Source organism: Scardinius erythrophthalmus (genome assembly GCF_964197995.2).
Source record: "Scardinius erythrophthalmus genome assembly, chromosome: 19".
Lineage (NCBI taxonomy): Eukaryota > Metazoa > Chordata > Actinopteri > Cypriniformes > Leuciscidae > Scardinius > Scardinius erythrophthalmus.
In genome coordinates this window covers 14167021-14180638 of record NC_138239.1, presented here as the reverse complement: position 1 = coordinate 14180638, position 13618 = coordinate 14167021, and the positions used below count along the sequence as shown (strand labels likewise).

The 13618-nt window shown below is 35.8% G+C and overlaps 1 protein-coding gene across 1 annotated transcript in view; it reads left to right on the top strand.

Annotated features, from left to right (window-relative positions):
- The window catches only part of mdga2a (MAM domain containing glycosylphosphatidylinositol anchor 2a), a gene marked incomplete at its 5' end in the record, with an annotated part of 155998 nt that extends 144470 nt beyond the window's left edge, over positions 1-11528 (top strand). Inside the window, 6 exons of the mRNA XM_081347548.1 lie at positions 2645-2665; positions 3930-4085; positions 6099-6263; positions 9095-9225; positions 9442-9544; positions 10951-11528. Of these exons, the coding sequence (XP_081203674.1) occupies positions 2645-2665; positions 3930-4085; positions 6099-6263; positions 9095-9225; positions 9442-9544; positions 10951-11039 (665 nt within the window). The 3' untranslated portion in view covers positions 11040-11528. The remainder of the gene's footprint in view (positions 1-2644; positions 2666-3929; positions 4086-6098; positions 6264-9094; positions 9226-9441; positions 9545-10950) is intronic.
- Positions 11529-13618: the final 2090 nt, after the last annotated feature.

The window sequence follows — 13618 nt, the reverse complement described above, 5'->3', positions numbered from 1 at the left end:
GCGTGGACAGTGCCAGACAAATTAACAAGCTACCAAGAAGAATTGATGGACTGTGTCATTTGGTGTCATTCTATAAAGCAGTTATTCAACACATAAACTTGCTGCTGCCTGTAGATTGCTTTGGAAAGCCACCAATTGGCAGCTATTTATGAGCCTTTCAGAGAACACAAACAGGCTGAGAGGACAGTGCTAACAAGCTATTATAATTGTATTGTCAAACAGTTAGTACACCTCACTACGACTTTACTATGGTGTTAGGTTGTCATAAATGGCATTATTTCTTTGTTTAGTTGTTTACTGCTGATAATATTAATAATAATGATCTACTACAGGTCATTTAAATGCTAATGCAAGTCAATGCAAGCATTGTAGCAAAATGAATGAATATGAAATATGCTAATGAGAATGCATGTATGATTCTACTCATTAATTTTTGCAGGCCTTTGATTACTTGGGCTCAGTGATAACATATTGTTTCTGAAATGCCTTCAGGTTTTGTATGGGTATCACAAAACCTAGTTTTCTATGATAAGACAACATGGCTTGTCTCTATAGCCTGAAATGCATTACTGCAATTTATTACTCGGCTCTGCACATTAATGTTGTTATATGGCTTTGTTCAAATGAAAGGCCTGAATATGGTAGGATTTCACCTTAAAGCTTGCCTTTGAGTAGGGCGGCTGTGAATCCTCTCTGAGTGGGAGATATACTGGGTCTAATTGCTTGTGTGTTTAATGATGTTGACGTTTTGCTTTCGCCTCCTGCTCCAATAGCTCTAATTGTACTTTTACAGGGATGGAGGAAGAGAGACAGGGAAAGGGAAAGAACATGAAGCCCATCAATTTAGAGAGTGTGTTAATGCGGCACGTGTTTCCAAATATGCAACATGTGTTTAGTTTAACTAAAGCAGGCCTCTCCCCTCCTTACCCCATTTAGAAACAGCTGGGTAGTTTTATAGGAAGGGAACTGTAACCTTCATGGAATAATTAGTTCCTAAATTACGATTTTGCAATAGGAAAAAATAGCTAGTCTTGAATAGTTAACATGGAATTTGATCAGTTCACATGTGACAGACATATTGATTGTGCTTTTTTATCAGTAATGTAGTTGTTTAGCGATAACAAATTGTTTTTCAGGTTTAAATTCAAAATCAGTTGTAATTTTTTGTATTTATATGTTCCATTGTTCCCATTCCAATTCCATTGATAAGGTATTGTATTATCTGTAATTGTATTAATTATTTTATTCTATTAAAAATAATCATGTATGTTAAAAGAGTAATAAAAGTATTAACACCAGATACTTTTTTTGTAATAATAATTATATTATTGACTGTTAAGTGTTAATGATTCGAGGAAATAACCTTGATAACATGGAGAGCACCAGCAATTTGGTTTGAAATGTTCCACCCCGTTTTCTCCCTTTTTCTCTTAATGTCCAAACATATGAATTTTTATAAACTTAGCTTGAGATGCCAAAAGCAGTTTGTTAACACTTGAAGACATTCTATATCTGATAGAATGCACCAAACCATAACATAAATTTACTTAAAAAATAACCACCAAAAAAGAAAAGGCATCTGTTTCAAGGAATGACTCACTGGCATTTTGTCTTCCTTGACAAAAATCCTCTTTTCCCGTTGAGGTTGCAAATCCCATGACACTTCCCATCATTCACTCATTCATTCATTTGTAAATCCTGTGTATGTAAACAGACGTTTGATAATTGATTCCCCTTCTTTCCCCCTCCTGTCAACTTTTTACTTTTTCATTTGCATCATCAATTTCGTGTGGAGCTGTTCCCCCTGCAGTTCACAAAGCAGACATTTACACTGACAACCCCTTGTGAACATCTGCTATGTTTGAACGCTGTTGTGCTAATCTCTCTCATTATAGGAGCCTGATCAAATGCCAGAACCGATGCCACTTTTCCGTCCCAGAAGGCGACTGACACACTATACTCATTTTACTGCTGGAATGTCAATTTGAGACACTTATATTGCCGTATTTCTTTAAATTCTTCTGCTAAAGTTAGAGCCCTCGGCAATATTATCTTTTCAAACATTTTTTGAATGGATGACCTTCGATTTTTGTTTTCCCAACATAGATATTCAAAGCTTAGTGTGGAGGATCCATACACATTTTCTGACTTAAACAGGATTGCGCATGGTTTTTCTGTATTCTATTAAGGCACTGAACTTAGTTGGTTGAAAAAGGGATCGTTTCAGTCTCACTATCTTTTCCACACATGCCCTCTGAAACCTTTCTTCCACAATGCACCTTAGCCCTCAATGAGGCTGCCTGGAAGCACACGGCTTTCTGCCACACTCAGATAGGCTGCTTGTGAATGGAATGAAGAGAGATACAGGTCTTTATGGTTCACCTGAGCATTGCACAGCCCCATAGCGACCTCTCCCCACACAAACACCCCCTCCTGCACTAAAACGCTATTTCATTTCCCCTCTCTAACTGTGTGATACATGGTAATGATGCCCAAAGCACTTTCTAAACACTTTTCTCCAAGGGCAAACTGCATTCTCCCCTCTCTGAATCCCCTATTGTTGTTTATAATGATTTATTAATAAACTATCTACTATAAACCTAGGGTTTCACATGTGTAACCTCTTCTTTTTTCTGTTTTACAGCACCGGTGAATCCTCATTGGAGTAAGTTTGGGGTTTTTTCGAATTAGTAAAAAAGGGGGAATAAGAGCTATTTAAAAATATGTATAGCTTTTGCTTTTTGAAGTTTAGCATGAGTAAATGATCAACATGATCTCGTATAGACATTTATGTATCAAAATATTAACATTTTTATGTACATAACATTAACAACTTTTTTATGTACACTAATGTGCAAAAGTTTAGGGTGTGTAAGATATTCTCTATGTTTTTGAAAATAACTTTTCGCTTTCGATAATTATATTTTAAAATGTAATCTAACAGTGTTGTCATAATTATGTTCAGTCATGCATCTGCTTATCATACACTGCTGTTAAAGTTTGAGGTCAGTAATTTTATTTATGTTTTTGAATAAATGCTCACCAAGGCTGCATTTATGGTCATTTTTAGCAGCCATTATTTAGAAATCATTCTTACATGATGATATGGTGCCTGAGATTTTTTTTATTATTATTATTATCATCAATGTTGAAAACAGCTGCTTAATATTTTTGTGGAAACCGTGACACATTTTTTCAGGATTTTTTGATGAATAGAAAGTTCAAAAGAACAGCATTTATTTTAAATAGAAATCTTTTGCAACATTATAAATAACTTTACTCTCACTTTTGATCAATTTAATGCATCCTTGATGAATAAAAGTATTAATTTCTTTCAAAACAAATCTTACTGACCTCAAACTATTGAACGATAGTGTATGTATAATGCAAATTATACAAATTTGAAAGCATATACATACAAATGTTTTCAGATCCTATATGGTTTATTGTATATTAAATTCATGGATTTTATTGTTAGAACTTGTGAAAATTAAAAATGTTTAATGCCATCACATTTTTTAACACAGTTAATGTATTTATCAAATTTGTCCTTTAAAGGTTTAATTTTATTTGTGTAATTTCTAATGGTCATACATATTGTGACAGTAAATGGGTGAAACATTTAAATGTGACATCAACAGTTTTTGACTAGTTCATAAATTTTGAACTCATGATGATGATGATGATGATGATGATGATGAAAGCAGTCTTAAGAAAATTTGCACAAATGTGTACAGATCTTAAAAAGAGCTTGTTTTAGATGTTCTCTATACATTGATATTGTACATTTCAACAGTCTAATAATGATCCATAAATGTATTTATGTACAAATATGTGATCACTCTGGAATGACTGAATTGTCTGAGATAGCTTTTTAGATGCTCTTTCTGCACACTCTTCATTGTACTATTTTTTTCAAACAATCATAGGTAAGTTTCAGTGCGGCTTCGAAGAGGACACCATCTGTATGTTCACCCAAGATAAAACTGAAGAGTTTGATTGGACAAGACATAGCGCTGCCACCAGGGACACTAAATATACACCCAACACTGGACCCAGCAGTGACCGCAGTGGCTCTAAACAAGGTATACCGCACATGTGCCACTTAGCAGTAAATCAAATCTGCAAGTTAAATATAGATAGATGTGGATTTATAGCTACACCAAAGTCAAACAATTCAAGATTCATATTTACAAATAAGTTAATGAATTGTTGTTCATCAGTGGCATAGTGGATGTTGAGTAAAAGGTTATATCATCAGCAAAATTAAGCTTGTTACTTTTAGAGAGAGGCTAATAGCATTAGCGTCCAAAGGCACTTTCAGTTTCTCATGTTGCTAAAGGAGTGCACAGGCCATCTTTTGGTCGGGCGATGTTTAGAGGAAGATGCTCAGTGGGTTCCATTAACTGCACTTTCAGAAAAATGGTGTCAGTCATTAAACTTGACATCGGATCATGACAGATCCGGTGTGCAACTGGATAATTTCCATGGGTCAACACATCACTAATGCAATCAGCCTGTCTACTTTGGTAAAGTAGTGGAATCTGAAGATTGCAAGTTATAAGTTCAGAAATAACGGTAGGGTGCTTATTTAATCTATATACTTAAGTGGGTTTTTAAGTGCTGCAGGGATGACGTAATTTTTGTAGGACAACCTAGAAGTTAGCATCACCCTCAGTGTTGCCAAATCCTCAGTTTTCCCACAGAATTAGGTTACTTTTACATTGTAACATTAGTTTTACGATCTCTTTATGAAGCTTTTGAAGTGGTAGATGTGTAGCTGTCAATGGAGAGTACATAACTGGCTCAGATTTTATTAAAAATATCTTTATTTGTGTTACGAAGATGAATGAAAGTCTTACCGGTTTGGAATGACATGAGGGTGATTAAATGATGACTGAATTTTCATTTTAGGGTGAACTATCTCGTTAAGCTTCCGACAAATCTTTCAACCTCTAAAAAATGAGCAAGTTAGAAATTTTGAGTTATAATAGTTTGCAGAAGCACAGGTATAACCACAAAAAGACTGTAAAAGAAAACTAGAGAGTATATTAGTTTACTTGTTCAATGTGATTATGTTTAATGGCCCCGACAACATCTGGTCCCATTTAGCCACTTGATAGCAACTGACTTTTGCAAGACACATAAAAGCTTTTAAAAAAAACTGATGTACTTTATGTAATAAAAAAGGGGAAAACTGTGTTAACCACAGACCAGGCATTTAACCAAAAACCCTTTCAGAAAACCTATTGACTTGAGGACGATGGAACCGGAAGTGCTAAAATGCTAAGTTGTTTCTGGGTTTTAGGACTCATTCTTGCAGCGCTCTGTTAATATTTATATTAATGGATGTTCAAGGGCTTGACTTGAGTGGGAGAAAAACGCAGGTCAATAGCTTTTTAAGTCCCTCTGACCTGATGTGAAAGGAAAAAAATCTTTCTTTTAAAAGGCTATGAGAAATGTGAATTGAAAAATCATTTGTCCTGCTCTGTGGAGTCACTGAGGTCCTATTGATTATTCTGAGGCAGCGCTAAGTTCAATGGAGGTGTATTAACGCTTGGAGAAATTATATCCTGATAATTTAGCATGTGCAATATCAGATTTGAACTGTTGTGTGATTTTGATGCTAAACTATTTTAATTATTGTGCCAAATTCAAATCATTTTCTTGATTTGATGTATATGTGTATACACTACCATTTAAATGTTTGGGATCAGTATGTTTTTTCCATTTCAAACGAATGCTGTTCTTTTGAACTTTCTATTCTTCAAAGAATCCTGAAAAAATATTTTACGGCTTCTAGAATTTTTTTTAACAAAACAGCTGTTATCAACATTTATAGTGACAAAAAAGTTTCTTGTGCACCAAATCATCATATTATACTTATTTCTGAAGGATCATGTGACACTGAACACTATATTAATGGCTGCTGTAAATTCACAGAATAAATCACATTGTATAATATATTCAATTAGAAAACAGTTCTTTTAAATTGTAATAATATTTCACAACATCCCTGTATTTTTGAGTAGCCTTGATAAACATAAGAGACTCCTTTCAAAAAAATTCATTTGTATGTACTTGTGCACTTTGCACAGGTTTCTACATGTACATTGAGACCTCACGACCACGTCTGGAGGGAGACAAGGCCCGACTGTTGACCCCGTCCTTCAATGTTGCCCCTAAAAATCCCTACGGGAATGTGGCCCCCAACCCAACGTACTGCTTCAGCTTCTACTACCACATGTATGGAAAGCATATAGGTGAGTTACTGTTAGCACAGTACATTGCAAGGACTCCTGATGTGATCAACTAAAGGGGATTTGTATGCAGATTACTTATTTTGATTGTTTCTTCTAATTAGTGTTGATGAGCTGTAACCTCTTCAACTACAGTGTGTTTGACATCCCAAATCTACTGTTCAAATGAGTGCTTGATGATCAGGGCTGCGTTTCTTTTTCTTAAAATCTTCTTAGGCTTACAATGCTTTTTTGGAAACACAGCCCTGGTCAGTCAGTGACAGGCAGATATGGGCTGGAACATTCTTACTTTCAGTGTCTCAAGATGAAAACAAAGATGAAATGTCTACCACTTTCCAGTTAAATATGTATAAAATGTCAAAATATGGACAGGTTCTAAAATGTTTTATGTATGAACCTTTTTAATGTATGAATGAATATACAAGATGCTTTCAAATTCAATGAGCTTTATTGAATATTCAATTTATGGAATTGGGGTAGATTTTATTTCTCAGAAATGTGATTTTTACATATAAATTTATATTACTATTTTACTTTAGGTGGAAACAGGCCTGAGAAAAATATATTTCTCATAATTCTTTAAATCTCATAGGCTTTATATGTCAAAATTGCCCATTTATTTGTCATATCCTATTGTGAATTGTATACATCATGTAACTTGTTTCTTATTTTTCACTTTTTTCTCCTAAATAACGGATTTATTTTTTTATATTTTATTTTTTACTCTCAGACAGAAATGGGCTTCCATGCTAGTCAGAAATTTGCAGTGTACTCTTTGGCCTTTTCTGCAGTGTACTCTTTGGCCTTTTCTGGGATGGAAAAACTTGCTATTAAAGGTTTCTAGTGGACTGTAAGTGCTGTAAATGACTTAGACCAATAACTCAATTTGTGCTCTTTGGTACACATACATTTCTATAGTTCCTTTTTTCATGCTCACTTTATGCTGCTGCAGTTGAGCTGGACATGCTGTTGCACTTCTGGGGTAGCAATGACCTCCATGGCCTCACAGACAAGCTTGTAACTGCAATTTTCTGCTTCACAAAGCTGTGTGCTTTTCGAATAGTAAGTGTGAAGCTAATTCCAACTCACCAGGGTGTTCTCTTCCTGGCTTTTGACACATGGTCTCATCGGGCGTCTGGGGTTAAAAATCCATGTGACCAACAAGATCTTCTGTCTGGCTGCACAGCAAGCAACCCAGACAACATGGTTAGATGGCTGTTTTGATATAAAAACCTACCCAAGTCTTAAGGTGCAAGTAAAATCCATTTTGTGGATGTTGCACTAGCCTATATTCCAGTTGTCTTTGACTTATACTGACAGCTAGTGGTTTGGATGGACTATAATGCAAATCCAAATGTTTTCAGTTAATAATGCTATTGTAAAAGATAAATTATAGTAATATTCGGCTTGTTATGTGATCTCAAAGTGCTAGCCACTGACCGCTCCACGTAAAATAAATATTATTAGAGGAGTAATATGACTAGAGTCTTCATCTCATTTTCAAATAATGTTGTAATGATGGAAAAAACTAGCCTGGGAAAACCCAGACAACTTCCGGCAAATTTAGATTTGCTCTGCAAGTAGTCTGGCAAAGAGCTCATTCAAGCCCATTTCTAATCCGTCGAAATCGAGGCACCAATCAGAAACGTTGGGGCGGGCTTTACACGATGACGATCGCTCTGATTGGTTTTAGGTCTATCCAATTGCGCCCATTGAGCGACGTCCGTTGGTGAAGCGCAGCAACTTTTAAATGCATTATTATATTCAAATTGCAAACGCATGAGGACAGTCTCCATGAAAGACCCACAGGCAGATGAACGTGCTACTACATTTCTCTCCGAAATGGTAGGAAATTAAATTAGATTTAATAGAGGATTTTAACTGTGACAAGATGATTGACAGGGCAGTTTATGTGACAGGATGCACGCGACAGATCTGTCCGATAAAGATGACGAAGTAGTATGTCCCAAAGCTTGCCTACTTTTTTGCTACACATTCAAAAGTAAATACCTTTTCTTCACAAATCGAGTACATACTTTTATGGCGTAGTGTAACTTAGGCGAATTGGGACGCAGCATATGGCTTTAAACGATGACGATCGCTCTGATTGGTTTAGGTCTATCCAACTGCGCCCAGAGGCATTTGAGCGACGTCAGTTGGTGACGCCCCTTTGGAAATGAGTTATTAATGAAGCTTTGCCAGACCATAACTCAGTTACTACTGAGAATGGTCTGGTTTTAACCAGGCTAGGAAAAAACTACATTTTTAAAGAAGAACGAAATAGCAACAAGAGTTTTTTTATGTGTTGTTTTAATGTTCCACTCTTTTTCTACGCCGTTTTTCTCCAGAAAGTGTATCTTAGCATTAATAGCATCACATCTCTGTGGCACTAATCTCATTGTCTCCTCATTTGCAAGGAAATGAAACATGCCATTTGGCCAAATCCCAGACATCTGAGAGAGCAATACAGATTTTCTTCCAGCGTTTCCTTTCATTAGCATAGAATTAGAGTAGTAGCAATTATATATATATATATATATATATATATATATATATATATATATATATATATATATATATATATATATATATATATATATATATATATATATATATGCAGTATACACATACAACAACAGCAGTGATTGTGTTCTGAACAGATTAATGATTGATTTCTTCTGGAGATGGAGATGAGTCGATGTCTCTTCAAGGTCACTGAACCTTGCAGTTGCTGTGTAATACATAAGAACGGTTCCAAGGGCATTATGTAGTTAACTGGCATATTGCATCGAATGACTTCTATTGACACTAAGTGCATATGCCTTTTTTTCAAGGAACGTTAAACGTGTATTTGAGGCAGAAGAGCCAGACAGGTCAGGATACATCTGTGTGGACCCTGAGTGGGAACCAAGGAGACCGTTGGAGGCAAGCCAGAGTTAAAATCAATCCAACATCCTCTTTCCAGGTGCCTCTTCTTTTTGCTTGCATAATAACACGCAAAAAATAATATAAGAAATATAATAATAAATAATGTAATATAATATGATAAAAACTACATGAATAATATTTTTCTAATTTCTAATTATATAATTTATATAATTGAATATACTTTGCATTCAAAATGAAATGAAAAGCCAGTACAGAGTGAAAATATATATATTTTTTCTGCCCATTCATTTAGATGGTTTTGGAGGGTATACGTGGCTCTGGCATTGAGGGGGATATTGCTATAGACGATGTGGCCATAGAGGAAGGAGAGTGTCGAGACCCCCCACCCAGTAGTAGTAAGTATATTGGAAAAGATTTTTTAAGAAATGGCTTTTGAGTTTATTGCAATGAAATAAAAAGAAATAAGAAAAATAATAATTGTAATTAATGTCATGCTATTGTAATGAAGCCCAAATTAATTGAAATAATACATGTAATTCATTCATATTTAATTGCTATATTTTTTGTTTGTATATTGGTATACTAGCAATTACAAATTTGGATTTTATCCAAAAGTTTGGATATTTTGTAGCCTGGGTTTCCCCATGCTGCCTTGCGCGCAGCTCGATTTTATTCACACTGCTAGGCAGCCTGGACACCATGGACCAGATTTTCCCCTCAAAAAGGGAACCAATCACAGAACGGGGAGGAGGCAGCAAGACGATGACGACGTCTATGCGACACACCGAAGCAGTTTGTTAATATCTATGGATCCAACATGGCATCAGACGCGAAGTTACCTTTTGATGCAGCCTTAGATAGTGTTCTAAGTAGTTTAGAACGCAAGTTTATTTCGTCTTCTTCCTCGTCGAATTTCTGTCGCTCTAGATACGTCATCTTGTATAATTGAAACGATTGGCTATGAGCTACGTACAGGCGCATTTGATAGACATTCATATCGCCCAATAAACGGCTCTGGGCATTCGTAAACCACGCCTCAAATACGAGAAAATGAAATTGTGGTTCCCAGACGACGTCTCAATAAGACGTGGTCTGACGTTAGCCAGGCTAGATATTTTGAGGGAGGGAGATTTTTTTTTAAAGAACTCTCTTATGCTCACCAAGGCTGCATTTATTTGATCAAAACAGTGATATTGTGGAATATTATTACAATTTAAAACACCTTTTACATTTTGATGTGTCTTAAAAAGTCATTTATTCCTGATTTTTCAGCAGCTATTACTCCAGTCTTCAGTGTCACATGATCCTTCAGAAATTCCTTCAGGGTTTTTTTTTTTTTTTTAAGAAAAGTTTAAAGAAAGTTAAAAAGAACAACATTTATTTGAAATATAATTTTTTTAACGTGTCACTTTTGATCAGCTTAATTAAACCTTTGCTAAATACCTATTTAGTATTAGTATAAGTCACAAGAACAAACAATTGTGGAAGAAACTTTTCTGTAGGATCAAGGCTAACAAGAAGTGTATTATCTTTAATTTTTCTTGTGACAAGACAATCCACCAGCTTGAAGGTCTCTTTCATGACTCAGCAAACATTTACAATATATTTTTTCCCATTCTCTTTTGCATTAAAGCATTGCACGTTGAAAGAAAGATGTTCTATACATACAGAGCGTAGACAAACCTCATTAAACTTCTAAAGGACCGAAGAATTGTTAATATCTGAATTATTTACACAACACTGAGAAATGAATATTTGTTCACATCCATAACTGCATTTGTTCTTGTCTTTATTCCCACAGATATAAGATCCCTGGCTTCTTCCGCTGCAGTGCATATATGGCAGCTCTGTCTCACTTTACTTTTGGTCTTGGTTGGCCTCCGAAGGTGACCTCATCACATGGAGGTGGAACCCAGCTTTGGCATTCATAGAGATTTCGGCTGACTCGGACTGCCTGAAGACAACAACCAAAGATTCATCCCGTCTACACAAAAGGAACGTAGGTTTTAGATCAGTGCGAATGAAAAGGAAGCCGGGGAGGGAATCTGAAGCTCGCTAACACATTGGCATGAGTATTATACTGGAGTCCACTCAAGATCTTGAGGAAAAAGCCCATTACCGTTGTCAGTGTTAGAAAGAAAAGAACAGGTGGATGGTTACAGCAGGACGGGTTGAGAGACTTAATAGGGGAATCTTTCAAAGCACAAAGACGTAACATGTATTTCTATCACTACATGCATTTTGCTTTGTTGAACGTCTGATTCTGTCATCAAAGACCTCATTATGTCACAATACGTAATACTGAACCACAAGAAGAAAGCTTCCGAGAAGGAAAAAAACAAGGATACCAGAGTTGGTAACAAAAATGAATGATTGTTTAAAAAAAAAAAAAAAAAAAAAAAGTTAAAATGTTTTCGTTTCTTATGTCTGAAAATAGAGGTATGTCAAATACAGTCGCGCTTTTTGTATCTCCCTGTGCTCTGATGTTATCGTTTTGATGTGAACATCAGGGCTCCACAAATGTGTGTTTTTGTAAAGGGGAGTACAATCTCTATGTAAAGTATGTTTTCAGACAGATGGGGCGTTCATGTACTTGTCCTTTGTGCTTTAACAGAGCAAGCTGAACAGTTGGCGTCCTGATACGCCCATTCTGGGCTGTATATGTTTCATTCTTACTCTATGTGTTGCGTTATATTAGGTATGTTACCAAACTCATCTGAATCGATATTAACAGCTAATCACGCAGCTGACACAACAAACACCGTCTCTCACTGAGAATCATTGAGTTGACCTTTCATTTCAGTGCAACTCTGCTAAACAACAGCAGTAGAGAACTGTTGAACATCACGATGTACCTGCTGCTGGTGTGGATGTAAATCTCCCCACTGTGTCCGCTTGCAGTTGTTTTCTCTAGGTGCGTAAAGATAGCCGTCACCTGTTCGCTAAGGGACATGGAAGTTGCTGTCTGTTATGAAATCAAGTGCCTTCAGAGCCTCTGTAAAATCATTTTACTGTGCTACTGTATCATCTATAGCATTTCCTTCTGGCACGGTTTATAGCGTACATACACACGTGAGGTGAAAGGTGAAAATCAGAGAGCCACGATGAGAGACGGGTACCCATTTTGAGAGTTGCAGCCCACCACTGATGTCTTGCGTTCCACATACTGTTGATAGATGATGACATATTTTTATTTCGACAGCATACATCCCACCTGCTCCACATCCGACTGATATAAGGAAAACAATGGTGGTGGGACTGGACTAAAAGCACCATTGATTCCTCAGTAGGACATCTGGGAGCTATTATCACCAGGTGAAAAACAGCCGGGAGGGTCACTATGAAATCCTCCTGAGATATCTGATGAGACTTCTGTGCCGCCGAAAAAAGGCTTTTTTTTTTCTGACATCCTGAGGACTGAGAGGTTTGAAAAAATGAGGACCTTTTAGAGGACTGATGCTCAAGCTGGACAAGATGATCAGCCTTGATCTGGATCCATCCGGTTGGATTCGTACAAATGATATTTTATTACTCTAATGAAAATGACTGCTTTTACAAAAACTGTACTACAAACTATGAACTACCTGAGACCATCCGTTACCTTAACCAGCTGGTTTTTGGACATGTATTGTAAAATCACTTTTCTCATTCATCTTATTCATTTCCGAGGAAGAATTACGTTGCTCTCTTAGTTTTTTTCAGCCCAAAAATGTTGCTTCGGACAACAAATATATATATATATATATATATTTTTTTTTTTTTGTCTTCAACATTTATTCATTTCTAAAATCCCTTTGCATTACTATATTATGACATAATTTGAATCTATAGTATGACATTATAAAATAATATCAAATATATGAGATTATATGCAAATACACCTGGTAGGGAGGTCTATGGAAATGGTTTCACACTTATTCAGACAAAGCACAATGTGAAATATTAATGTCAATATTCAGAAACACAATACCTTCAACACACAATAAGTTGTTTTTCTCGATTTTATTAAAGTTACAATCAACAGGAATAAACTATTGAATTCTTTACATAAAAAAAAAAAGATATTTTACATCTCGGTTCAATAAAAGGCTTTCATGGTATTGTGTGTTGGTTTTTTCCTTAGTATAGATGGTTTTATTAATTATACTTTTTTTTCAGTTGCTTGGACATCTTGAGAAAAAAAAATGCTATATGGCCAAACAAAAGCTTAGAGCAAATTATCAGTTTTTATCCTCTGAATCGAGTACTGATTGATCAATGGAAAAGTTTCTGGATGGACGGACGGACGGACAGATAGATCTGACTTAAATCTCACCTATTATGGCAACTGTAGCAAAATTATCAACAATAGATTTGTCCATTTGGTAAATAAAGCTATGTAGAGCTGCTCACTTAAAATACATCAGTTCTGTATTGTTTTTCTTTTTTTTATTGGCTCAAGCCGGATTCAAACATTCAAGCAGCACTGC